This window comes from Aquarana catesbeiana, linkage group LG03 (assembly GCF_042186555.1).
Source record: "Aquarana catesbeiana isolate 2022-GZ linkage group LG03, ASM4218655v1, whole genome shotgun sequence".
NCBI classification, from domain to species: Eukaryota; Metazoa; Chordata; class Amphibia; order Anura; family Ranidae; genus Aquarana; species Aquarana catesbeiana.
The window spans coordinates 377582527-377608639 of NC_133326.1; the positions used below are offsets into that span (position 1 = coordinate 377582527).

Below are 26113 nucleotides of genomic sequence, written 5' to 3' on the forward strand. Positions count from 1 at the left end.
GGGGCATAAGACTCCAACCTTATGATAACTAAAAACTCTTAATCCACAATCAAACAAATAAATGATACATTATTGACAATTACAGTATCTCACAAGTGAGTACACCCCTCACATTTTTGTAAATATTTTATATCTTTTCATGTGACAACACTGAAGAAATGACACTTTGCTACAATGTAAAGTAGTGAGTGTACAACTTGTATAACAGTGTAAATTTGCTGTCCCCTCAAAATAACTCAAAACACAGCCATTAATGTCTAAACCACTGGCAACAAAAGTGAGTACACCCCTAAGTGAAAATGTCCAAATTGGGCCCAAGTAGCCATTTTCCCTCCCCGGTGTCATGTGACTCGTTAGTGCTACTAGGTATCAGGTGTGAATGGGGAGCAGGCGTGTTAAATTTGGCGTTATCGCTCTCACTCTCTCATACTGGTCACTTTCAGTATTGTCACATGAACAGATATAAAAAAATATAAACAAAAATGTGAGGGGTGTACTCACTTTTGTGAGATACTGTATATCACAAAATTTAAAGTGCTAGTGATCCAACCTGAAAAACTCAACTCAAAATTCCAAATATATATATTATCAACGCTTATATTCCTGTGTCGGTAGACACTTCCATATGAGAGTGTACTGTGATTTTAATAAATGAAGGATTTTAAAAAGGATTTTATGCTATGCTGCGCATCTTTTCCATATAGTTGCACTTTCCTGGAGATACTGATCGGTAATATCGGAGGATCGCTGGGATGATCCACAGAGCATTGCGCCCTGAAAGTATGCCTGCCTGCTGATCACTATAACGATACAGAGTACTGAGAGTGGAGGAGTGTGGAAACCTGCCATTAAGGAGCATTGCACCCTGTAGAAGGAAATGCCTGTTCGTTGACAATTTGTTTTTTTTCCCCATTTTTAGGAGATTTTTGACATGTACACACGCTTTTTTTTGTTTGGTCCTTTTGGATTATATGTTTATTTGTTGTACCATATTAAGGTTCATATTTTTTTTATTTTTTTCACATGCTATTATCACTGAAGAATAACTAGGTACTAATATTTACAGTAATTATCACTTGTTTGTTATATATTGGAGATTAACACATTTATTGATATTTTATATACACTTGAACACAGCGCTGTCATTTTTCACTTTTCTATCTTTCATCGAGGTCCCTCAATTTGATAGCAGCTGGACAGGATTAATAATTAGCACCATCTTGGCATGGTCCACTTTACTTTCATGCTTCAAAGTTCAATTCTCAATTGTTTCATCCAGTTTCTAAAAAATGATGTGCACATATAGTCCCCATAAATCGTTCAGAGATTTTCATTTGCATTAATTTCCTATATCCAATTTTCTACAGTTAATTCTGCTCTCAAAATTCCCCTTTTGTAGCCAAGCATTTAGATGCACTGAGAGCAGAGATAGCAAGTGTAAGTAATGAGAAATGACAGGCCAGAGTGAAAGAACACATCCCCATTGACATGCCTTTTTCTCCCTACTGGCCACTGGATAGTACAGCGTTTAGCTGTGCTGTGCCGATCATTCCCTTGATTGCTGTTCCAAAAGCAGGCCTTATAGAATGTAATCAAGCAACTGATGGGCTGACTGCACAGCTGAAGTCTACACCAACCAGTGGCCATGTATATATCCCTGGAACATGCACATATAAAATGGGTGCCCAGTGTTCTTTTGCTCAGTAACTGGAAATACTGGAAGGAACCATGGGAGATGTTGTTTTGCAATCAGCAAGGAGACCATTTATTCTCCACCCCCACTTACTGTTATAAAGAGCTGGAAATGCTTAAACTGGAGCTACAGGGATGGACTGGGGATATGATCAAATTTTCAAAGTAAGAAAAAATATTTTAAGAGAAAGAATACAACATTTTGAGTCAGTGATATAATGGACTTTAGGTGCATTTTATCCGACTTACATTTAACAGATATTTTAAAATTTGGAGGAAGTTCCAGACACACTTGGATTTCCCCTCCTGGAGCAGTGTCGGCTCTCTTAAACTCATCTTCAGAGTATATACTACTGAGAGCTAGCAGTTCATCCTCCTGGGCCTCCTGATTTTCAGAGGACATTGGTTATCTGTGAAGGTCAACACACAGAGTATGTTAATTTAGTGAAGTTGCAATTACTATAAAGTATAAACACACAGAATAAAATAAGTTCATTATTAAGTTTAAAAACCAAATGTCAGTTTAAAAAAAAAAATCTAAATTACTGTCAATTTCACAATAAAACTTGTAATAACAAGTTTAAGAACTTTAGAGTGATGCATTTCTGTTTTCAATACTAAACTGTATATACTTATTATAATTTCCCAATCAAGGCAATAGAGTTCCTCTTCACACAAAACTAGTTACATGTAAGTAGAATTTTTCTTTAAAAGTCCTCTTTAGTTACAAGTGAAACCTGGTTGCCTAATGTCAAACCCTGGTTTATTATGACTTGGATACCCCAAAAGCAAAAACTCCCAGCCTAAATTCCTGATACTTTTCCTGTCAAGCTGAAAGTTTTGGGTGTTCCTGCCAACCACTGTTGGTTCCACCCGTTGCAGTCTTTGTAAAAAATAAAATAAAAAAACCTTAGTTAGACTTACCGGTGACGGTATTTCTAGAAGTCTTTCAGAACAGCACCTGGAGAGAGCGTAGCTCCAACCAACTTTCCAGGAAACACTGCGAATAATTCCTTTTAAGGCAGCCCCCTTTCACCATGGCCTCAGTCATAAACGAGAAACCTCCAACCATGCTCAAAAACAGAATTTTAAAACAAAACAACAAAATATACACATAATAAAAAAGTGCAAGTCATATTGGAAACCACTAGGGAGGGCAATAGCTGCTGTCCTAAAAGACTTCCAGAAATACCGTCACCGGTTTTCTCAAAGCGTCTTTCAGGACAGCACCTGGAGAGGATAAGTGAGAAACTCACTCTAGGGTGGGACCACCGCCTGTAGGACCTTCCGGCCGGAGGACTGCTCTGAGGCTGACATTAGATCTAATCTATAATGCCGGATGAACATAGTGAAACTTGTCCACGTTGCGGCTTTACAGATTTAGTCGGGAAAGGCACCAGCCCTCTCAGCCCAAGATGTTGCCACTGCCCTCGTTGAGTGTGCTTGGATACCCTCTGGCGGCATTTGCCCTGAGACTTTGTAGGCTTCCTTAATGGCTGTTCTGAGCCATCTTTCTTGGAAGCATGCTGTCCTTTATGTGCCCCTGAGAACAACACAAAAAGGGAATTTGACTAGCTAAATTGCAGATTGCAGAAATTGCAGATAATGCAGTAGTCATCTCTTCACATCCAGCGTATGGAATTTTTCATCTTTAGAATTGGCTGGGGATGTGCAAAATGTTGGTAGAATCACCTCCTGAGAACGATGAAAGGCGGAGGAGACTTTAGGAAGAAAGCCTGGGTCCACCTTTAGGATTATCCGATCTGGAAAGACTGTTAGGAAAGGTTCTATTATGGAAAAGCTTGCAGCTCACCGACTCTCCTGGCGGAGGTTACTGCTACTAATAAGGCCGTTTTCAGAGTCCAATTTTTTTTACTGTCGCCTCCTCTAGAGGTTTGAAAGGATTTCCCAATAGCCCCTGCAGGACCACTGACAAGTCCCAACTTTGAAAAAAAATTTTTAGGTGCTGGTCTTGACTAAGCCAATTTTTCTTAAAGAACCTGATAACTAATGGATCTCTTGATAACTGCACCTCCAAAAAAACTGATAATGATAAAAACTGATAAAGCCACCTGTGTCTTCAAGGAGTGATTTCTTTCATGAAGAAATTCCAGGATGGAAATTGTCTCCTGTGGCAAATACTTTTGTCCCGCACCAGGAGTTGTAGCATTTCCAAACCTTGAAATAAATATCTCTTTTGACTTTTTTCCTGCTGTTTAACAGCATAGAAACAAATTTGTCCGTCTGTTCCTCAGAAACCAGGCTGCTAACTTGAGCTGGCTTACGTCTGGATGCCAGATGGGTCCCTGGCTCAGAAGACTGTCCCATAGGGGTAACATCCAATGGGGTTCCGTTGCTGGGTTCAGGAGTGTTGAGAACCAAATCCTCTTGGGCCAAAAGGGAGCCACCAGTATTAGATTTGTGGACTCTTCCTGAAATTTTTTGAGGACTAACGGTATTAACGGGAAGGGGGGAAAAGCATAGTACAAATGGAAGTCCCACGGCTGAGCCAGAGCATCCAAACCTCTTGTCTGATCCTGTCTGCTCAGGGAAAAATAAGTTGGGAGTTTTGCGTTTGAGTGGGTCGTAAACAGGTCGATCTGAGGACTGCCCCACCTGCTTATCACCATCTGGAAAACTTCAGAGTTTAGACTCTACTCTGATTCCGAAACAGTTTTCCTGCTCAGAAAGTCGGCCATCAGGTTTAAGCTTCCTTTCAGGTGTATGGCTGACAGGGACCCCAATGTTCTTCTCTGCCCAGATTAAGATCTCCCGAGCCAAGGACCTGGTACCTCCCTGCTTTGCTACGTAGGCAACGGTCATGGCATTGTCGCACAAGACCTGAACGTATTGACCCCTGATCTCTTCCTGAAACCAGAGAAGCCCCAATCCAAATTGCTTTCAGCTCCCTCCAATTGGATGATCTTTTTGTATCTGAACTTTTCCAGATACCCTGGGCAAAATGATCTTCCAGATGAGCCCCCCACCCCCAGGAGCTTGCATTTGTCGTTAACCTTTTTGAGGTAGGAAATACCCAAAGTAGGCCCTCGCTTAGGTTTAACTGGTTCCTCCACCACCATAACTTTCTCCTCACTTGCACGGGAATCATAAACCTCTTTTCCAAGGGTTCTTTGTGCCTCCAATTTTGGAGAATCACTTGCTGCAGATTCCTTGAGTGAAGACGGGCCCATTGAACAGCCGGAATGGAGGATGTTAGAAGACCCAGAGTCGATATTGCTGACCGCACTGTTACAGGCGAGCTTATCTGGATCTGTTTTAATGCCCCCAGGATCCATTTCCTCTTCTGGCAAGAAGATCCTTTGTTGGACAGAGTTGATGCTGTACCCCAAAAATGTTATCACTTGGGAAGGGACTAAGTTTGACTTCTCCTCGTTCAGGATCCAACCTAGGTCTTGCAAGTGGTATTTTGTTCTGTTCAGATTCACAAGCAGCTGATCTTTTGAGCTGGCGAATAGAAGCAGATAGTCCAGGTGTGGAACTATCACGATCCCCTGGATCCTAAAGAGGCGCCAAGGCTTCCGCCATGACCTTGGTGAAGATTCTTGGAACAGAGGATAGACCAAAAAGGCAGGGCTCTGAACTGCAGATGGGCTATCCTGCCCTCTGAGCTGATTGCCAGACGCAAGAATTTCTGGGATGCTACCGCTATTTGAATGTGCAGGTAAGCATCCCTGAGGTCGATGGAAGCCATAAACCCCCCCCACCGTAAGTAGTTTCCTTACGGAGTAGATCGTATCCATGCGGATCCCTTTGTAATTAATGGACCGATTCAGGAGTTTCAGGTTCAAAATTAAGAGAAATTTTCCCAAGGTATTTTTTATTACAAAAATGTGAGAATAAAACCCTAGACCTTCCTCCTCCTGAGGTACTGGAATAAAATACTCCCTGATGCCTCAGCTCTTCTAAATGGGATATCAGGGCTAGGGCTTTGTCCTGTGCTCTGGGGATCTGGGTCACAAAGAAGCGGTTTGAAGGTCTCTCTGAAAACTCCAGCCCGTACCCCTGGGAGATGACATTCAGGACAAATGGACTGGAGGTTACTGCCCGCCACTGAGGGAAGAAGGCTAGAAGTCTCCCTCCTACAGCAGGACCACCGTCACTGGCTTTTAGCTGGCTGTTCGGGATGTCTGAACAGAACAGCCGAGCTACCTCTTCTCCTCGGTGTACCCCAGGGCTTCATATTTCCCATTTCCTTGGGGGCCTGGGTTTGCTGAAGAGGACGAAAATTCTTTTTGATTAAAAGGCGTCTTCTTCTTCTGCCGGAAAAGCCTTTTTCTTGTCTGTGATCTAAAATGGCCTCTAAGTCAGGGCCAAAAAGTAGATCCCCATTAAAGGGGAGGGAGGTACCTCCCTCGATGTGCTACTTCAACCACTCTAGTTCTTCAGCATCTACCAAAATGGAATTATCAATTTTGGGTTAACTGACCCTTTAATTTTTTTGTATCCTTCTTGATAACCAAGGGTCAGGATATCAGAAAGCAATTAAAGGTGGAGCAGATTCTACTGGAGAATTATTGCTACAGCTGTCCTAAAAAATGCTACTTACCTTTTCTGAAAACAAAGGTAAAATCATCTTGCGAGTCACATTTCAGTTTTAACTCACAAAAAGCCTACACTTTAATATATGTCTATATACAACTCCCTTCATATGTGGCAAATTCACGTTACTACAGAACGGAGGTGAGTTTAGCCGCCCACCAATGGCCATTAGGATAAAACTTTAACCTCAATATATGATGACAGATCCAAACATATTAGTTTTAAGATTAAGTCAGTATATTTGCTGGCGCCCTCGGTTAAGTTTTGGTTGTCAAACTTGCCTGGGACTATTGGGCGATCGGAGAGTGTTTTTTGTGTGTTTGTGTACAAACACAAAAAACAGCCCCCAGTCGCCCAATAGTCTCAGGCAACCAAAACTCAACCGAGGGCGCCAGCAAGTACTGAATTACATTAGATTGTGTTGTGCTCAGTCATCTCCACTCCTGCCTGCCTGGATCTGATGGAGTGTCAGCCATACTAGAACTGCTGTGACCTACAGTCCCACATCATCATCTTCTCAGCCCAGATTATGGACCTGAATACTACTCCTCTTTCCTTCATGTGAGTGGATATTATTGTTTTAATGAATTGTTTTACGATATATACTCAGAGGCGCCCCTATTCCTTAGTGAACAAACAGCATCATAAAGGCTGAGGAACACACCAGACAGGTCAGGGATAAAGTTGTGGAGAAGTTTAAAGCTGGGTTAGGTTATAAAAAAAATATCCCTAGCTTTCAACATCTCACAGGAGCATTGTTCAACCCATAATCCTAAAATGGAAAGAGTATTGCACAACTGCAACCCTATCAAGACATGGCCATCCACCTAAACTGAAAGGCCGAGCAAGAAGAGCATTAATCAGAGAAGCAGACAAGAAGCCCATGGTAACTATGGAGGAGCTGCAGAGATCCATAGCTCAGGTGGGAGAATCTGTTTACAGGACAACTATTAGGCTCTGTTTCCACTAGTGCGACTTTTCATGCGACTTGGGACTGAAAAGTCGCATGACAAATTGTTTCCCATGATTTCCAATGAGTACCGTTCATATCTGTGCGACTTCAAGTCGCAGCGACTTCAAAGTAGTCCCTGCACTACTTTGGTCCCACTTTGATGCGACTTGAGGTCCATAGATACAGGCATTGCATGGCATGTGGAAGAAGGTGCTCTGGTCAGATGAGACCAAAATTTTACTTTTTTGCCTAAAAGCATAAACGCTTTGTGTGGCAAACACTTATGATGGGACTAGAAAAAGGAAGTTCAATAGCCAGTAGCCAATAGCTTCCGTCTCGTACTTGCTTCAGAGCATGTGTCTTTTTTGGTCTGTCGGACCAGCATACAGGCGATCGGTTTTCCTGATAGGAATTGGGTCCGTCAGAAAGATTTAGAACATGTTCCATTTCTAGGTCCGTCAGATTTTTCAAAAAATAAAAAGTCCGATGAGGCCTACACACGATCGGTATATACGATAAAAAGCTTCCGTCTGACTTTTTCTGTCAGACATTCCGCTCGTGTGTACGTGGAATAACACTGCACATCACCCTGAAGACACTATCCCCACCATGAAATATGGTGGTGGCAGCATCATGTTGTGGAGATGCTTTTCTTCAGCAGGGACAGGGAAGCTGGTCAGAGTTCATGGAAAGATGGATGGAGCCAAAAAAAGGGCAATCTTAGAAGAAAACCTGTTCGAGTCTACAAAAGACTTGAATCTGGGGCGGAGATTCACCTTCCAGCAGGACAACGATTCTAAACATACAGCCAGAGCTATAATAGAATGGTTTAGATCAAAGCATATTCATGCGTTAGAATGGCCCAGTCAATGTCCAGACCTAAATCCAAGTGAGAATCAGTGGCAAGACTTGAAAATTGCTCTTCAAAGATGCTCTCCATCCAATCTGACAGAGCTTGAGCTATTTTGCAAAGAATAGGCAAAAATGTCACTCTCGAGATGTGCAAAGCTGGTAGAGACATCCCCAAAAAGATTTGCAGCTGTAATTGCAGCGAAAAGTGGTTCTACAAAGTATTGACTCAGGGGGGCTGAATACAAATGCACGCCACACTTTTCAGATATTTATTTGTAAAAAAAAAATTGAAAACCATTTATCATTTTCCTTCCACTTCACAATTATGTGCCACTTTGCGTTGGTCTATCACATAAAATCCCAATAAAATAGATTTACGTTTTTGGTTGTAACATGACAAAATGTGGAAAGTTTCAAGGGGTATGAACACTTTTTCAAGGCAATGTATTTCGAGACCATATGTTTATCTGTCATCATATAATGAGGACTCTCCTGACTTTTGTCAGTAAGTTGTCCGACACAGTAATGAATGAAAATGGCTGGCAAACCTAGACATAGGGGCCCTATAGAGCTACTCTGGGCACAATTTGGGCCTGGGGGCCTGTGAATATTTTTTCAAAACCCAAGTTGTAGTCTTCCAGACACATACGGAATTTGTTTTGAAACTCCTGAGATTTGTATTGGAGCATAACTTCTTGTTGTTTGATGGAAAAATTTACAAACAAAAGAGAGAGACGACTATGGAGACAGCATGTGCCCCCACCTATGCAAATCTCTTCTTGGGGTGGTGGGAGAGCACCCTGGTATTTGTTTTATGGGTGCGTTACATTGATAATATCAATGTCAATCATCTTATGACAGGGCCTGAGAGAGATTCAATCAGTTTGTCATAAATCTAAATACAAATAACATTGGCATGTTCTTCACCAATGAAATACAATATGATCACATTAATTTTTTTAGATCTTAAAATTGTGAGAGAAAAAAGTGGGGCCATTAGTACAACTACTGTATATACAGCAAACCCACCTCCACTAACACCTTGCTCCACTGGGAAAGCCACCACCCAATATCACTGAAAAGGGGGGTTCTCGTTTGATAGTTGATGCGTGCCAAAAGAAATTGTTCAACTGAGGCAGCATTCAGAGCTGAGAGTAATCAATTGATTGAACAATTCAGGAGGAGGGGTTACAAGATGTGGGACCTAATAAAATCTTATAACAAGGTGAAGGACATTCACAGGGGATCCCTGCTGGGCCCCAAGGAGAGAAATTACAACACTCAAGTTGGGATGTGCATTACAGGTACATATTCCAGACAATCTGAGTAGATTTCCAGTATAATAAGAAGGTATTGGAATGTCCTTCATTCAGATAAAGATATGTCTGCAGTGCTTCCAATAAACCCCATAATCACTTACAGGAGGGGAAAAAACTTGAGATATTTATTGGTACACAGTCATCTGAAAAATAATTCAGTGGTACATTAAATTCCCACCTGGCTACCAGAGAAACCATCAGGAAGCTTTTGACGTGGACATTGCAAAGCCTACATACCAGGGATATGCAATTAGCAGACCTCCAGCTGTTGCAAAACTACAAGTCCCATCATGCTTCTGCCTCTGGGTGTCATGCTTGTGGCTGTCAGAGTCTTGCTATGCCTCATGGGACTTGTAGTTCTGCAACAGCTGGAGGTCCGCTAATTGCATATCCCTGCTATATACCAATGGTGAAGGAATTAGTACATCTGAAGGACAGACAAGTGATTAAAATCAATTCCTTTTATAATCAGGGCCGCCATCAGAAATTCAGGGGACCCTTACAGTTTTAGGCCTGGGCCCCCCCCCCATCCCCGGACCTGACCATCAACATTCCCCAGGGCCCGCCCACTGGCAGTCCCACCGAGTCCCATACCATGTCCTCCTCTTCCATTCTCATCTCCCCGATCCCATGTCCTTCTTCTCCTCCTCCAGTCCCATCTCTTCCATCATATGTCATCCTTCTCCAGTCCCATCTCCTCCATCCCATGTCCTTATTCTCCTCCAGTTCCATCTCCTCCATCCTGGGACTCCGGTTCTGGTGGCAACTGTCTTCAAGGGCATTTCTCTCTCACTACCTGTTGTGTCTATGGACCTCACAATGGGACACAGATGGTAAAAAAAAAAAAAAAAAAAAAAAAAAAAAGAATGTGGTTTTAACTTGTGACAGACCTAGCCGGGAGAGAGACTTTTGGAGGGGACTGAATGCTAGCCTTTTGCCGATCGATCGTGGGCCCTGGCATTTGGGGGAACGGTGCTCTTTGTGAGCTGTATGCCTGGGGACCCTTGAGGTGGTATTACTGTGGATTCGGGTCCTGGTCCCCCAGGACACACGGACTCTGGGGACCCTGGATTTGCCATATTAGAAATAGTGGCTGATTCATAATGCTGGGACAAATACTGTTAGGAGATGCTGATGTCAATTCCAGCCACCTGTCTGTCTGTTGTCTGCTAGAATGTGTATTGTAACTAAGTCTAGAGTCATTAGATCCCCATTGTTGTTTGTGTTAATTAACTCTGCTATTGTGTGAAGAAGAGTTCGGTGTGGATTTGTGATAATGTTGATTGGGTTTTCTGAGCTACAAGATGGCCAGTCTGGCCTAAAGGTCATGTCTGAGTCATCTAGGCTGTCTAAAGGGATTAGTTAATTAGCCCATGTTAATTAGGTTTCTGGTCACAGGTGTATGTTCAGAGCAGGAGATATGCACCTCCTCTTTTACTGTATAAAAGAGCCTGTATTCCTCAATAAAAGAGATTCCTGGTTGAACTTACATACAGCCTGCCTGGTGTTTGTTCTGAGCTACACAACTGGATTAGAATGGCACATAGCTGTAGTTCTAGTCCCGGAGTATTGGATGACCTATTCTATAGCCACAGAGGAGTGTCAGGAGAGTTGAACCGAGCGAGCAAGGGGCTCGTTACATTGGTTGGCAGCGGTGGGATTTGCTCTCCAGTTACTGGGACACTCCAAACCAGCCTGCAGGAGAGCCATGCTGAAAGATTCACTCAAGGGCCGTGGAGGGAATGGTGGGATCGTGCTTCCTTGCCGTGAACACATCCAAACTATCACCTGGATCCAAGGTCCAGATAGCAGGAGAGGAGAGGTACAGATACCAGCCACCATGGAAGAGGAATTCAGAAGGAGGTTGCGAGAGATGGCGATACAGCACAGAGGACCAGTATCAGAGCAGGTACTGCTAGGATGGTTTAATTCTATCCGCTGCGAACTCTGGAAGGAAGCGCTAGCCCGTGAGCAGCGAAACCAGGGAAAAGTTCTCCCCTCCATCCATGTAAGGTACTGGTCGCAGTATGAAGTGCGAATGCTGTTATTGGGGGAACAGCCGAACCAGGAGTGGACAGCTGAGTTAAGCAGGGTGATCAGGGCAGAAATGCGGTTGGACGAGAGCTACAGAGCCCTCCAGTGGTATGTAGCCCAAGTGTGCCCGTGGACAGCGGATGACAGCCCCACGGAAGGCTTTGACTACGATGGCCTGGGATTGTTGTACTGGAGGCTGTCCAGGGACCCTGACTTTGGGCGTGATCGGGAGTGGCATTTGGAAGAAATAATGGAGCACAGAGAGCGAAGACTGAATGTCTCGGAAGTGCACTGGGCACAGGAAGATTTGGAGTTTCTGGCCGTTCAGGAATGGGAGATTGAGATGGCCTACAGACAGCTGCTAGACTCTGCTCAGCAGCAGGGTGGGGCTCCCTTTGCCTGGGACTATCAGGAAATACCAGTTGACAACTCTGAAATCCTGGCTGAAGAGTTGACAATGTGGCAGAGTAACAGTGTGCTTTGCCAACCTGCCCCCGCAGCTATGGAGGCGGAGGTCTTATGGCGGATGCAGCAAGTGCTGACTGACCTTGATGAACCTGTTTCTGCATTGGATGATCTTGGATGGAGGAATGTGCCTGTCCAGCAGCATGCCAGAGAATCGGCAGTGGAAAATCTGAAGATTGCCGTCCCCAAACCTGAAGTGCTGACAACAGGGCAGAGCTCTGCTAACCTCTGCCCAGCACTGATAGCATCTTCTGGGTTCCACGGAGAGGAGATGGTGAACCTTTATCCCCAGACACCAGTTGCAGAGACAGGGGATTTGATAGACTTTTCTGCTGAGGAAGAACAACCTGGTGAGCCTCCAGTAGAAGAAGAGCTGTTATTAGGGCCAAACTTCACTGTGCTCTGCCCAGCACCAACAGAAGTATCTGTGAAGTTACAAGGAACTTCCCCAGCTGAAGTGCTGGCAACCGGACAGAGGGTCCAAGATCTCTGCCCTACACCTGTGGCAGTTCCGGAGGCTCAGGGTGAGAAGGAGGTGGTCACTTCCCAGCAGCAGATCAGGATACAGGGGGAGAAGGGAGAGGAGGTGTTCGTCGTCCCTCCCCAACAGTTGGCCAGGGTGGAGGAAGTGGTCTTTCCTCCCCAGCAAAGATCCGTGCACCTGGGAGACAGTACCACAGACATATCGTCCCAACATCCAGATGAGGGAATGGAAAAGGAAGCAGCCAGCTCACCTCCCCAATGGCAGCTACACAGTTTGGGAGTGGAGGAAGCCAGCCTCCTGCCCCAACGGTTAGCTGGAGCAGAGGATGCGGAGTCCCCAGCAGAAGTGCTGGCAAAAGGGCAGAGTGCTACCAACCTCTGCCCAGCACCGGCAACAACTACAGAGTTCCAGGGAAGCGGGGCAGTCGGCCTCCCTCCCCAACAGTTAGCCAGAGAAGCTGGTGTGGGGTTTCCAACAGAAGGGCTGGCAACAGGGCCGAGTACTGCTGGACTCTGCCCTCAACTAACAGAGGATGGATTTCCTGTGAAGGTGGATGGGACTTCAGTCTCCACCTGTATACCCCAGGGATGCTGGGCAGTCGGCCCAGATCCCCAACAGCAAGACGGAGTGAGCCCAGACACCCGGTCTTCTCTCCAGTGGCAGAAAGGACTCCAGGGAGAAGGGCCAGTCCAGGCCTCTCCCCAGCAGCAGATATGTTCTCTGAGAGAGGCAGAGGTTGGCTAGGTGAGTAATGGTTTGTTTGGAACAATTTGTTTGGGGTACTGTGTGGGTACAGGCATTAGAGGACTGGAACTACTGACTAACTTCGGAGTCAACCCGTCTGGGGTCTCCTCCTGTGTTAGACCTAGCCGGGAGAGAGACTTTTAGAGGGGACTGAATGCTAGCCTCCTGCCGATCGATCGTGGGCCCTGGCATTTGGGGGAACGGTGCTCTTTGTGAGCTGTATGCCTGGGGACCCTTGAGGTGGTATTACTGTGGCTTCGGGTCCTGGTCCCCCAGGACACACAGACTCTGCCTGCTAGAATGTGTATTGTAAATAAGTCTAGAGTCATTAGATCCCCATTGTTGTTTGTGTTAATTAACTCTGCTATTGTGTGAAGAAGAGTTCGGTGTGGATTTGTGATAATGTTGATTGTGATAATGTTGATTGTTGATTGGGTTTTCTGAGCTACAAGATGGCCAGTCTGGCCTAAAGGTCATGTCTGAGTCATCTAGGCTGTCTAAAGGGATTAGTTAATTAGCCCATGTGAATTAGGTTTCTGGTCACAGGTGCATGTTCAGAGTAATATGAGCAGGAGATATGCACCTCCTCTTTTACTGTATAAAAGAGCCTGTATTCCTCATTAAAAGAGATTCCTGGTTAAACTTACATACAGCCTGCCTGGTGTTTGTTCTGAGCTACACAACTGGATTAGAACAGCACATAGCTGTAGTTCTAGTCCCGGAGCATCGGACGACCGAACCATCAGATGTTGCGATCTGCAGTCTGATTCTATAGCCGCAAAGGAGTGTCGGGAGAGTAAAACCGAGCGAGCAAGGGGCTCGTTACATAACTCTTCCATAATTTAGCCAAAATTGAAAAAAAAGTGCTCGCTTTATATATACTTTTTATACATAACTAGAACATCTAATAGGGTTATATCATTGCATGAGATTTCCCCTCACTTCCTGTCTTAGTTAGGGAATCTCACTGTGGGGAAATAGCTTGCAATTGTTGCCTTATAATGTCCAAATTATATATATATATATATATATATATATATATATATAGAAACAATTGCTGGTTATATTCCCACAGGTAGATTCCCTCACTTCCTATTCTGGTGACATCAAGACAGAAAGTGAGGGGAATGTATATATGTACATTCATATGTAAGCACCTTTTTCCCCATTTTGGCCAAATTATGAAAGAGTTAAAACCCCATTTGTTTTTTTTCCCCATCTGTGTCCAACAGGTTGCAGGTAAAAAATTGCTTGATTCCCCCATCAACACAGACAGTGTTGATGGGGGAATCCCTGCTGCGGAGCCATTCTATTTTCCTGGAGTGGGCAGGAAAACCGCCCCCGCCAGGAGAACACAGTGATTATTGCTAGTGGCTACAAGAGCTGCTAGCGATAATTGTATGTAAAATCTGACAGGCTGGTTGTACTCAAGTTGATCGATTAACTTGGGTACATTCAGCCTGCCCATACATAGTTTGAATCTCAGCGAGTCTCTGCTAAACAGACCGAGATTCAAACCGTCTATGGCCGGCCTTATCTGCACTCTAGCTGCAATCTTTACAGGGGCCGATCCAGTTTTTCTCAGCAGAGGATCTGTCCGCGGATCCCTTGCTGAGCTGAGCGAGCAACTGACAGGTCTGTGTACACTCATGCTGTCCGTTTACACCCAACTGCCCTCTGATCTGGCCAGACGGAGGGGAATGGATGCCTTCCATCTTTTCTTTTGGCCAGATCAGATCGAAGGTAGACAGGTGTAAACGGACAAATTTCCATTTAAATCTGTCGATCCATAGATAACAATGGGCGGTCCGATCGGGTTTGCCTCAAACGGACAGGAGGCCCCGATCGGACCACTCATGTGAAAGGGGCCTGAAAAGTAATCTGCATGCAAGGTATAATATTTACAAAAATGTGAGGGGTGTACTCACTTTTGTGATATATATTTATTTATTTTACAGTGTACAGGGGGGGGAATCTGGTATATAGGAGAGGTGATTTCCTCCCCTGATTTAAATTACAAATGTTTCTACCCAAAATTTGTATGAGGATATAGATCCTCCTTTTGAAGATCTCATACTGCAGATTGTTGGGAATTCTTTTGAATGATCTGCAGTTGGGTAGTTTTGATACATATATTCATATACTGTATATCTTTTTCTGGACAATGGTAAGAGATTTAGTCACCACCAACCTGGGAGAGGTATCCCAGATAGAGAGTCTTTAGGTCCTTCCCCATAATTAAACAAGTATGCACACAGTTCCTTATACATAATTTTTAAATAAATCCTAATAAAGGTTATGTTTTACCTTGGTGGCCATTGGTGTGCAGGTAAACGCACCCCCATTCAGTAGTAACATATGTCAGGATAGTTGGAGGTATGAATTCACTTACAGCATAAGCTCATCTTTTAGAGCATGTTAAATGTTACACCCATATTTAGGGTGTAACATATCCCAGGTCTGCCCCCTGCACCCCTCAATCCCACCCTATTACAAAGGGGGCGGGGGGAATTTTCTTCCCGTACATGCAGTCACATTTGAAAAAACGGCATAGCTGTGCGCGGCTCTGCAGGTACAGCTGCATCATTCATTCACAGGAATCTGTAAATGAATCTTTGAATGATAAAACTACAAGCCCCATCCCCCACCGCGGATGAGTGCCCTCCTAGTTCATTGATACTTCCTGCAACTTTGTAACGGTTTGCCTGTACGTAGGTATTGGCAGGAAAGCTGGAGGCAGTGCCGATTTGCCTCTGATGAAGAAGGGAGCATCCTTGTAATGCATCAGACATATTGACCTGAGTAGCTTCTTCCGAGATAAGGAGTATGTGCAGCAGCTCCGATATCAGTCTGGAATATTATGATGAGCTTATGACAAAAAAGTTTTTTGTGAGTATACATCTATTTGAATTTCTACGAATAAATGGTTTATAAAAAGGTAATGCGCTAGCCTGGTGTGCCTTCTTTTTAGTTCTTTTGAAAACTGGAGGCAGCGTCTGCAGAAGCTTGACATTACAGCAATGCTCTGCAGGCTCATCGAAAAAAAAAAATGTAATGTACATTTTTGTCCCCTGCAAAAATGTGTGCATTCATTTATTTATTTCAAAAAGGTGATGTTTGCCTTTAAATAGAGTAAAGTCAAGAATGTATTTATTGAAGATTCACTGAATTAAAGTGGACCTTCAGTCATTTTTTTCAACTTACCATCTATTAAATCCTCTGCCCTTGTTGTTTTAACTTTGGATAGTAAAACAATTTTTGTCTGCCAGTAAATACATTATACAGCCCATTTCCTGTCTGGTAAAAAGCCTAGGCTTATGACATTCTGCACAGCTCTCTCACTCTTTTGAGAGTTTGCCAGGAAGGGAGAGGGGATTAGTCATAAGAGGGCCAATAAGAGCTGCAGAGCTGGAGGTGAGCCTCTGTGTGTCTGTGTAAATCCAGGAAGTGATCAGGCAGAAACTTCAGATGCCCACAGTTAAAATGGTTGCAGCCAGTCTCAGTGGAGGTAGATTTCTGCAGCATATTTGGCGAGTACAGAATCACAGTATATATATATAAAATAATATGCAAAGTGGTTGGAGGGAAGCTTCAGAATGACAAAGATGTTTTTATTACAAATTATGTGGGCAGACTGCAGTTTCTCTTTAAAAAGAACTATTTTAGACTGGACAGAGATCGTTTTTTTTGTCTGACTCTCTCATTGCAACACCTGTTACTAATCTTGCACTAGATACTAGTCTGTATCTTCTGATTAAAAAAATAATTCTGGGATATAGATAGATAGATATATATTATATATATATATATATATATATATACACGCTTTTTTTATTATTATTTTTGTTGTTAAAGTTTGTACATTATATTTAATCATTTATCATATGCACTTCATATCACTGGTGGTGGTAGCGTGTGTAGATTTACTTATATAGAAAAGCGCTACATTAGTTATTTATATATTACACATTTGTATCAAGAGGGGTTGGCATATTTCAATGTATCTGCTGGGGATTTAGCAGAGTGTTTCTTTTTTGTGGAATTGGTTTTAGTGTGTAGCACAAAATGTTTCAGAATTTTGGTTACTATTTCATGTAGGAATTTAGCCTCAAGGGAGGGTTCTACAAATCTGGTCTACAGAGGGGCTTTAGAATGCCGTGAGGCCTGGCGGGTATTAAGGCCACATGACCGCCGTGATTGGCTGTCACATGAATTGGAGCTTTCAGATAGCTGCCGGTAACTGTGCCAGGAGCACGCTCTCGGCACAGCTCTTTCAGCTCTATCGCATGCAAATATGTGACCGCTCGGCGTAAAAAGCTGCCGAGAGCCTGCATATTTGTCTGCGCTCTGCGCAAATCGTTTAAAGCCTATCCAGACCTGAAAACAAAAATGTTATATACGGTATTTTAGTTTAGATGTTGTGGCTGCATTAATTTTCAGTTTTTACTTTTTTTTATATTTACTTCCACCTGGTAATCCAGCGAGTAACCCATTTCCTGTGTTAGGGTGGCTCCTCTATGTATGGAGGAGCAACGGAAACACCCTTGGACAGCAGCATTGTCAGCAGAAGGTATCAGGTCGACTAGCAGGTAGGACATTACATAAGTGACTAACGCATTTAAAGCTGAACCCCTGCTATCAAGTTTTGAGCATTTATACAAGTGGTTCGGGGGGGGGGGTTAGGGGGTGAATAAACATTTTCTGTCAGTGCAACTCTCTACATTCCACTTTTGCTGCAAAGCTTGGTCTGTGAATTGAAGGGGGAGAAAAAAACAATAGGAAAAAAATAAGTTTCAAGAGGGACTCAGAAAAACAGACTGCTTTCTTAATAGACAGAAAAAGAAACAGAAAGGCGCTTCTAAGTGGAGCATTCCACAGTGTTTATTTATAAACAATGGTTAAAAACAGTTACAAGATCCAAGATAAAATATGCATGTTAGTCAGCATGGTAAATTTTTGCCCAGTCCTTTTGCCTCTGGGGAGAGAGCTGAACAGCAGCCGTATCCAGCTTCTGGGACCACGCTGGAACCAGAATTGACATCAGACGGGAGTGGTAACGCGTTTCGGCGCATAAGTGATTCGCTCCTTCGTCAGAGGTGTAATTTTTTGATTTTGCCTTGAGTACCACTTTAACCCAGAACACAAAGATGGCTCTTGGGTATTTCTATTACAAAGTATTTGTGGTTTTATTCTGAGGATCTGAAGTAGTGTGCCTGCTTTTCCAATTTATGCCCTATTCACACCTGTTTGTTTTCATGCAGCAGAAACTCAAGAATTGTGCCACATGAAACTGCATTAAGTACAAATCCCATTGTTTTTTATGTGACTGGATCACATCCATACCACGTAGCTTCGATTTTCTTGAAGGGGAAACTATATGGGCTCTCATACACTGCAGCACACACAGAACAGTGCGAATCCAGCCAGGACACATTCTATTTTACCCCACAGGTACACTTAAAGCAATAATAAACCCAAAATCAAAAATGTATTACATTGCAGCATACCAATCCTTAGATGTTGTGGCTGCATTAGTTTTCTTTTTTTTAGTTTTTTCCTTCTGTTTTCACCTGATGATCTGGGCAATAACGCACCTCCTGTATTACCCTGACTAATCTCTGGATGAAGGAGCAATAGAGGCACCTTTGGCCAGCAGCACTGTCAATCTAAGAGAGTAGTGGATGTGATGTACTAGCAGATTTAAATATACTAAACAAATTGAAGCCAAACTCCAGCTCACACTTTTTAAGCAGTTACAGCAACTGTTTTGTACTTTTTAGGATAAAGGTTTTACATAAATAAAACATAAGCTGATCATTGTATACACCCCTGTCAGTGTTAAATGGTTTGTCCCAAATCTGTAACTACTACAGCTGCAGGATAGCTTGTTTTGTTGAAAAAGAAGGGACTTACTGACAGGATCACCAGGTGAAAATAAAAGAAAGAAAGCTTAAAAAAGAAAAACAAATGCAGCCTTCAAATCTACAAATTAGTAAGCTGCATAATAACAAATGTTTGGGTTTAGTACCGCTTTATGGCCACTTGAAAATTAAAAAATGCTAATTTTTTACTAATGCAGGGGGGAACTCTCTTCTGTTTGCAGCACCGATTTCAAATTGCGGGCTTAAGGAACATCTTGTGGGGCCTCCTTGTTAAATGAAATGTACATGAAATGCTATTAAAAAGAGCAAACAAAAAAATAAACTGGTCCTTCTGCAGATTAATGTCATAATGTGCTAATATGCCCTTCGTTCTTGGTGGACGTCATATGACGGCGCACCTGAACGACCGCTCACACGCAGGCAGGGGTGCACAGTGCACAGGCAGGGGTGCACAGTTAGGGGCTCTCTGTAAAGAGCCCCTAATGTGGCTCCTGAACCATGTGATTGGCTGTGTCTAATCACAGTCGGTCACATGTAAATACAGGAAGTGTCGGTAATCGGCTCTCATTGCCTCACACTGACAAAATGTGCGGTGAGGAGAGCCGATCAGCGGCATCTCCTCACAGGGGAGTACAGGGCATGTAATCAGGGCACTAATGATCATTGCCCCAATTACATTAAAGCCCCAGAAGTGCCACCAATCAATGCCCATGAGTGCCATCAGTGGTCATGAGTGTCCATCAGTGACACAAATCAGTGCCCATTACTGGTGCCAGTCAGTGCTGCCTTTTTGTACCCATCAGTGCTGCCCATCAATTCAAATAGTGCCGCCTATCCGTGCTGCCCATCAGTACCCACCAGTGCCATCTATCGGTGTCCATCAGTGCCACCTATCAGTTCCACATAAAAGTACGGCATAATAGTGCCTCATCAGTGCCGCCTTCTCAGCGCACATGAGTGAAGGAGAAAAATTACTTATTTACAAAATTTACTGACAGAAACTAAGAAAACTTTTTTTTTTTTTTTTTTAAAGATGAAAGATACAAAAAAAAAGCAGTGATTAAAATACCATCAAAAGAAAACTTTTTGTGTGAAGAAAATTATAAAAAATTCATTTGGGTGACCACGCAATTGTCATTCAAAGTGTGACAGCGCTGAAAGCTTAAAAATGGCCTGGGCAGGAAGGGGGTGAAAGTGCCCTGTAATGAGGTGGTTAAAGGAGCAGGATCCATTTTTTGGGGGGGGTTAACAAACGCTATATGTGCAAGTTCAATAATAAATAAAAACTTGTAAATTGTAATAACAGGTTTAAAGCGGAGTTCCACCCAAAAGTGGAACTTCTGTTTTAATACCTCCTCCCCAGCTCCTGATGGTGAAACTGAGGTTTTGAGGGGGGGGGGTTCCGATTTTGACAGGTACCCGCAGTCGCCTAAGGCGATCGGAAGTGGAAGTTATCCTTCCCCCTCCCTCCCGAAGTCTTCTGGGACACAGGACAGGTCCCAGAAGACTTCAGGACCAATCACAGAGCCGCTCGGGCATGCGCAGTGGGCACCTGGTTATGAAGCCACAAGCTGTCACAGCTGAGTGCCCATAGTAATGATGCCCGCGCCGCCGAGGGAGGAGACAGGAAGAAAACTGCTGGGGCGAGTGCATTGCTGGACTGTGGGACAGGTAAGTGTGTGTTTATTAAAAGTCAGCAGCTACAATTTTTTGTAGCTGCTGCCTTTTAATAAACACACAAATGACTGGAACTCCGCTTTAAGAAAAAAAAAACAAAACAAATAGAAAGCCTTCCAAAATGATTCACAACAATCTAGAGCTCTCATTACCTTTAAATGTACAAAACATACCTCGGTGATGTAGATGTAAGACTGAAAAGGATATTGAGGACGGACTAGAGAAATTCTTCATAAAGTTGAGAGAAACACAAAGCCATTCTGGATCTAGTGACAGTAATGCAAAGACAATCAGTTAGTTATGCTCATAGGCCTATAACAAATATGCATCACACTTTTAAATCTACAGCAAATATTAATGCCGTTTGCTTGTTTAGTATGATAAAGGCCAGTGTGCTGCAAAGTATAGTAACCAATCAGAATTCATCTTCATTAACAACACTATTCATTTTCAAAACAGGTTTTAAAGGTCATAACCAGGAATATGTTTTTCTTTGCTCCATACTCCCAAATCTGATAAAAAGTAGGAGAAAATTGGTTGCTAGGGATTATGCTTTTTCCACATCATTGCTGCTCTTTGTCTTGAGTTTGAGTTATAAAAAGAGAACTTCAGGCAAAACATTTTCTTCTAGATTTAGTGGAGAACCTATGTCAGGTTTTTATTGCTGTTTATGTCCTATTTGAAAGCACTTACAGTTTCAGAGACACAAACAGGAAAAGAGAGGAAATCTCCCCAAAATGAGGATAACACCTAGCTTGGACAGTGGTCACAAGAACAAAGGCTCCCAGAAAGAGAAAACTAAATTTTACATCTCAATTGTGTTCTGCGGACAATGTTTTTTTATCAGTTCCAGTTTGATGTCTTGCCATCCTAGCATGAAAAGTTGGTTAAACTTGTGTAAAATGTTTCTTTTTTAAAAGTCTTGGCCCTATTGTGTAATTGTATCAAAGATAGATCTTTCCACTTAGTATTTTCACTTGTGCATTCCAATATATAAAGAAAAGAGGATAAAGATCAACACAATATGTACGTTTAACAGTTTGCGGTTTGTGTGTTCTGTCTATATCTGTGTTGGCTTATTTCTACATTTTAAAGTGGTTGTAAACCTTAGGCATGAAATATGAACAAAGAATATCCCTGTTTAGACCAGTTTCACACTGGGACCGTGGTCGTTTTAGCAGCACTTTAGCGCTGTTTAACCACTTCAGTACCAGGCACTTACAACCCCTTCCTGCCCAGGCCAGCTTTCAGCGCTGTCGCACTTTGAATGACAATTGCGCGGTCATGCTACACTCTACCCACGTAAATTTTTTATCATTTTGTTTCCACAAATAGAGCTTTCTTTTGGTGGTATTTGATCACTGCTGGGGTTTTTATTTTTTGCACAACAAATAAAAAAAAGACAGAGAAATTAGGAAAAAAAAAAGGGTTTTTTTTGTTTCTGTTATACAATTTTGTAAATAAGTAAGTTTTCGCCTTCACTAACGGGCACTGATAAGGTGGCACCAATGAGGTGGCACTGGTATGCAGCACTGATGGGCACTTCTGGGTGGCACTGATAGATGGCACTGCGGGGCATCACTGATGAAGAGACATCTGGCAGGCATTAGTAGTGGGCACTGACTGGCACAATTGGTGGGCACCGATTGGCAGATTTTGGGCACCGTGTGATATTCCTGGTGGCCATGTGTGGTGGGCATCCCTGGTGGTCCAGTGTGGGCATTCGCAGGGGGGCTGCGCTAAAAAACAATCAGCGCAGACTCCCCGTCAGGAGAGCCGCCAATCGGATCTCCTCTACTTGCGTCTTACGGCTCTTCCTGTTTACACTGTGATCAGCCGTGATTGGACACAGCTGATCACATGGTAAAAAGCCTCCGTCATAGGCTTCTTACCGAGATTGGTGTAGCGGTGTGTCAGACTGACACGCCGCACTGCCGATCGGGAGCTGGCCGGCAGTTATCCTGCTGGACGTCATATGGCGCCCGGTCAGGATAACTGAAGCACTGCCCGGCCATCATTCTGCTTTAGGCCGGGCGGGAAGTAGCTAAGCGGCACTTTTCGCCTGCTAGCGGGGCGCTTTTAACCCCCGTTAGCGGTCGAAGGGGTTAAAAACGCCCGTATTGCGGCGCTTCTGAAGTGCTTTTCAAGCGGCTGATCGGCTGTACTGCGGCAGGTCGGCGCGTTCGCATGAATCGCCGTCATTGTACGTCGGCTCGGGAACTTTATTTTGTGGGCCCATGTGAACCCACTGGCCATCAGGAGAGCCAATCAGCAGGTGGGGTGGACTCGAAGTCTGCCGGCCACCTGCGATCGTTCCTTGCAGTGACAGAATGGGGATATGCCTGTGTAAAAAAGGCAAATCTCCATTCTAACAGGGGAGATCACACATAGCGCAAAAAGTAAAAACCGCAGAGGTGATCAAATACCACCAGAAGAAAGCTCTATTTGTGGGAAAAAAAGGATGTTCATTTTGTTTGGGTAAAACGTTGCACGACCGTGCAATCGTCAGTTAAAGCGACACAGTGCCGTATAGTAAAAAATGGCCTGGTCATTAAGGGGGTAAATCCTTCTGGTCCTTAAGTGGTTAAAGTAATGCAGTGCTGTATCGCAAAAAGTGGCCTGGTCATATGGGGGGGTAAATCTTCTGGAGGTCAAGTGGTTAAAAAGGTGCAGCACCATGTCCTCTATATCAATCAGAGTTTTTCAACTCCAGTCCTCAAGTACCCCCAACAGGTCATGTTTTCAGGATTTCCCTCAGATGAAACGGCTGTTGTAATCGCTAGCAATGAAAATGATCAAATCACCTGTGCAAAATAATGAGACGCCTGAAAACATGACCTGTTGGGGGGTACCTGAGGACTGGAGTTGAGAAACACTGCTCTAAAATCAATAATTGATGGCAATAAAGTAAAAAAAAAAAAAATGGAAATGATTTATGCTGGTAACCGCACATCTGATTATTTACACACATACATACAGGTACGGATGAACAACCCTGGATACAACGTTCATCACACATCCGATCGTTTACATACAGGTACAGATGAACAACCCTGGACACAAAGTTCATGGCACATCTGATTGTTAACATACATAAATACATACATACAAGTACGGATGAACAAGCCTAGACACAAAGTTCATGGCACATCCGATCGTTAACATACATACATACATACATACAGATATGGATGAACAACCCTGGACACAAAGTTCATGGCACATCTGATCGTTAACATACATAAATACATACATACAAGTACGGATGAACATCCCTGGGCACAAAAATCATGGCACATCCGATCGTTTACATACATACAGATATGGATGAACAACCCTGGAAACAGAGTTCATGGCACATCCGATCGTTTACATACATACATACATACAAGTACGGATGAACAACCCTGGACACAAAGTTCATGGCACATCCGATCATTTACATACATACAGATATGGATGAACAACCCTGGAAACAGAGTTCATGGCACATCCGATCGTTTACATACATACATACATACATACAAGTACGGATGAACAACCCTGGGCACAAAGTTCATGGCACATCCGATCGTTTACATACATACATACATACATACATACAAGTACGGATGAACATCCCTGGGCACAAAAATCATGGCACATCCGATCGTTTACATACATACAGATATGGATGAACAACCCTGGAAACAGAGTTCATGGCACATCCACACCTGTATGTATGTAAATGATGGGATGTGCGGTGATCAGCGTAGAGTCGCTGCCCGTCATTGATTTGTGCTGGAGGTTGGTACACAAGATCTGGGACCCCCGGGGGCATTTTTATGGTGTACAGACCTATGTGCCTAAAAGGGGTTAAAAAATTGAAGCTATTAGCATACTAAAGTTGGGATTTTGTTTTATTTAAATGTTTCAGAGAAGAGGGAAGCAATGGCCAATGGTTAGCATAGAATTTAGAAGAGATGTTGTGTGTATTAAAGCTCCTGTATAGAGCACGAATGACTCACACAGGACAGTCCACCGGCTCTATCTCCTATAGGAAGTAATCATTACACATCACACTGCTATCCCCGGACACTCAGGGATCGTATAAAACAGCCGGCCTGTCTATACCAGCACACAGGACTCTGCCTGAGCACTGAGCCGTTCTATAGAAACCAATCCACACACACAACCTGACAACTACACGAGCACCAACCTGACAAGAACAGACAATCTATCTTCACGGCCACACAGGAACGTGCAGATCAGGAAGTTACAATCGGATACAAACCGGCCACAGCGCCATGTAGCGGCCCAGAGGACTCAGAGCGTTTCCTCCTGAGTGCGGGACAGTGACTGGGAGCCGTTTCATGTCGGAGCAGCACATTGCCTTTGTGTGAAAGCCTCGTGTTATACGATGGCACTAATAAAGCTGTATAAAACCCAAAAGCAAACATATTTTATATTGCAAGAAAGTACATAAAAGGTGGGCGTTTGACGGTGGTCTCTGGATATTATATTCTAACATCAAATGTACACAGATATATCAAAAATAGAAGATTATTGGCCAAAAAAAAAGGTTGCAAAAACAAGAAATACATCCATAGGGCATCAAGAAGCCCACATATAGAAAAACAAATATATGGGAAGCAGTCAGGTGTAACGTGGAGCTTGCCTACGTGTTTCGTGGTACAGGCCACTTCTTCTTTTTGGCAAGCTCCACGTTACACCTGACTGCTTCTCATATATTTGTTTTTATATATGTGGGCTTCTTGATGCCCTATGGATGTATTTCTTGTTTTAGCAACCATTTTTTTGGACCAATTAATCTTCTATTTTTGATATGTTTGTGTACATTTGATGTTAGAATATATATCCAGAGACCGCCGTCAAACACCCACCTTTTATGTACTTTCCTGCTTTTTGACTACCGGGTTGGTGCTCTCTCAATATTAGGCTGTTTAACCACTTCCGGACCGCCCACCGCACATATACTGTGGCAGGGTGTCCCAGGTGCGTGAAACAACGTGCCTGTACATTTCTTCCTGATGTCGGCTCTGGGGGGGGCAAGCGAGCCACGCTCCCGCTTTAATTGGACACAGTGGAAGCCAATCAGCTGGTCAGATGGCTGCCGGGACCTGCCGTTCATTCGTAGGAGAGACAGAACGGCGGTCTGCCTATGTAAACAAGGCAAACTGTCGTTCTGTCACAGAGAGAGAGAGAGGGATCTTGTGTTCCTGCTAATCGGTGTCTCTCTTCCTCAATTCAGTCCACCCCCCCCCAGTTAGAAATCACTCCCTAGGAGCACACTTAACCATTTGATCGCCCCTGATGTTAACCCCTTCCCTGACAGTGTCATTTATACAGTGACAGTGCATTTTTTAGCACTGATCACTGTATTAGTGTCACTGGTTCCCAAAAGGTGTCACTTAGTGTCCAAAGTCGCAGTGCCGCTAAAAATCATAAAATG

At 43.5% G+C, this 26113-nt stretch overlaps 1 protein-coding gene across 1 annotated transcript in view; it reads right to left on the reverse strand.

Annotated features, from left to right (window-relative positions):
- Positions 1-24949, reverse strand: part of RNF14 (ring finger protein 14) — an 87004-nt gene extending 62055 nt beyond the window's left edge. Inside the window, exons 1-3 of the mRNA XM_073620653.1 lie at positions 24860-24949; positions 20835-20927; positions 1942-2102 (exon numbers count right to left, since the gene is read on the reverse strand). Coding sequence (XP_073476754.1) covers positions 1942-2095 — 154 coding nt within the window. The 5' untranslated portion in view covers positions 2096-2102; positions 20835-20927; positions 24860-24949. The remainder of the gene's footprint in view (positions 1-1941; positions 2103-20834; positions 20928-24859) is intronic.
- Positions 24950-26113: the final 1164 nt, after the last annotated feature.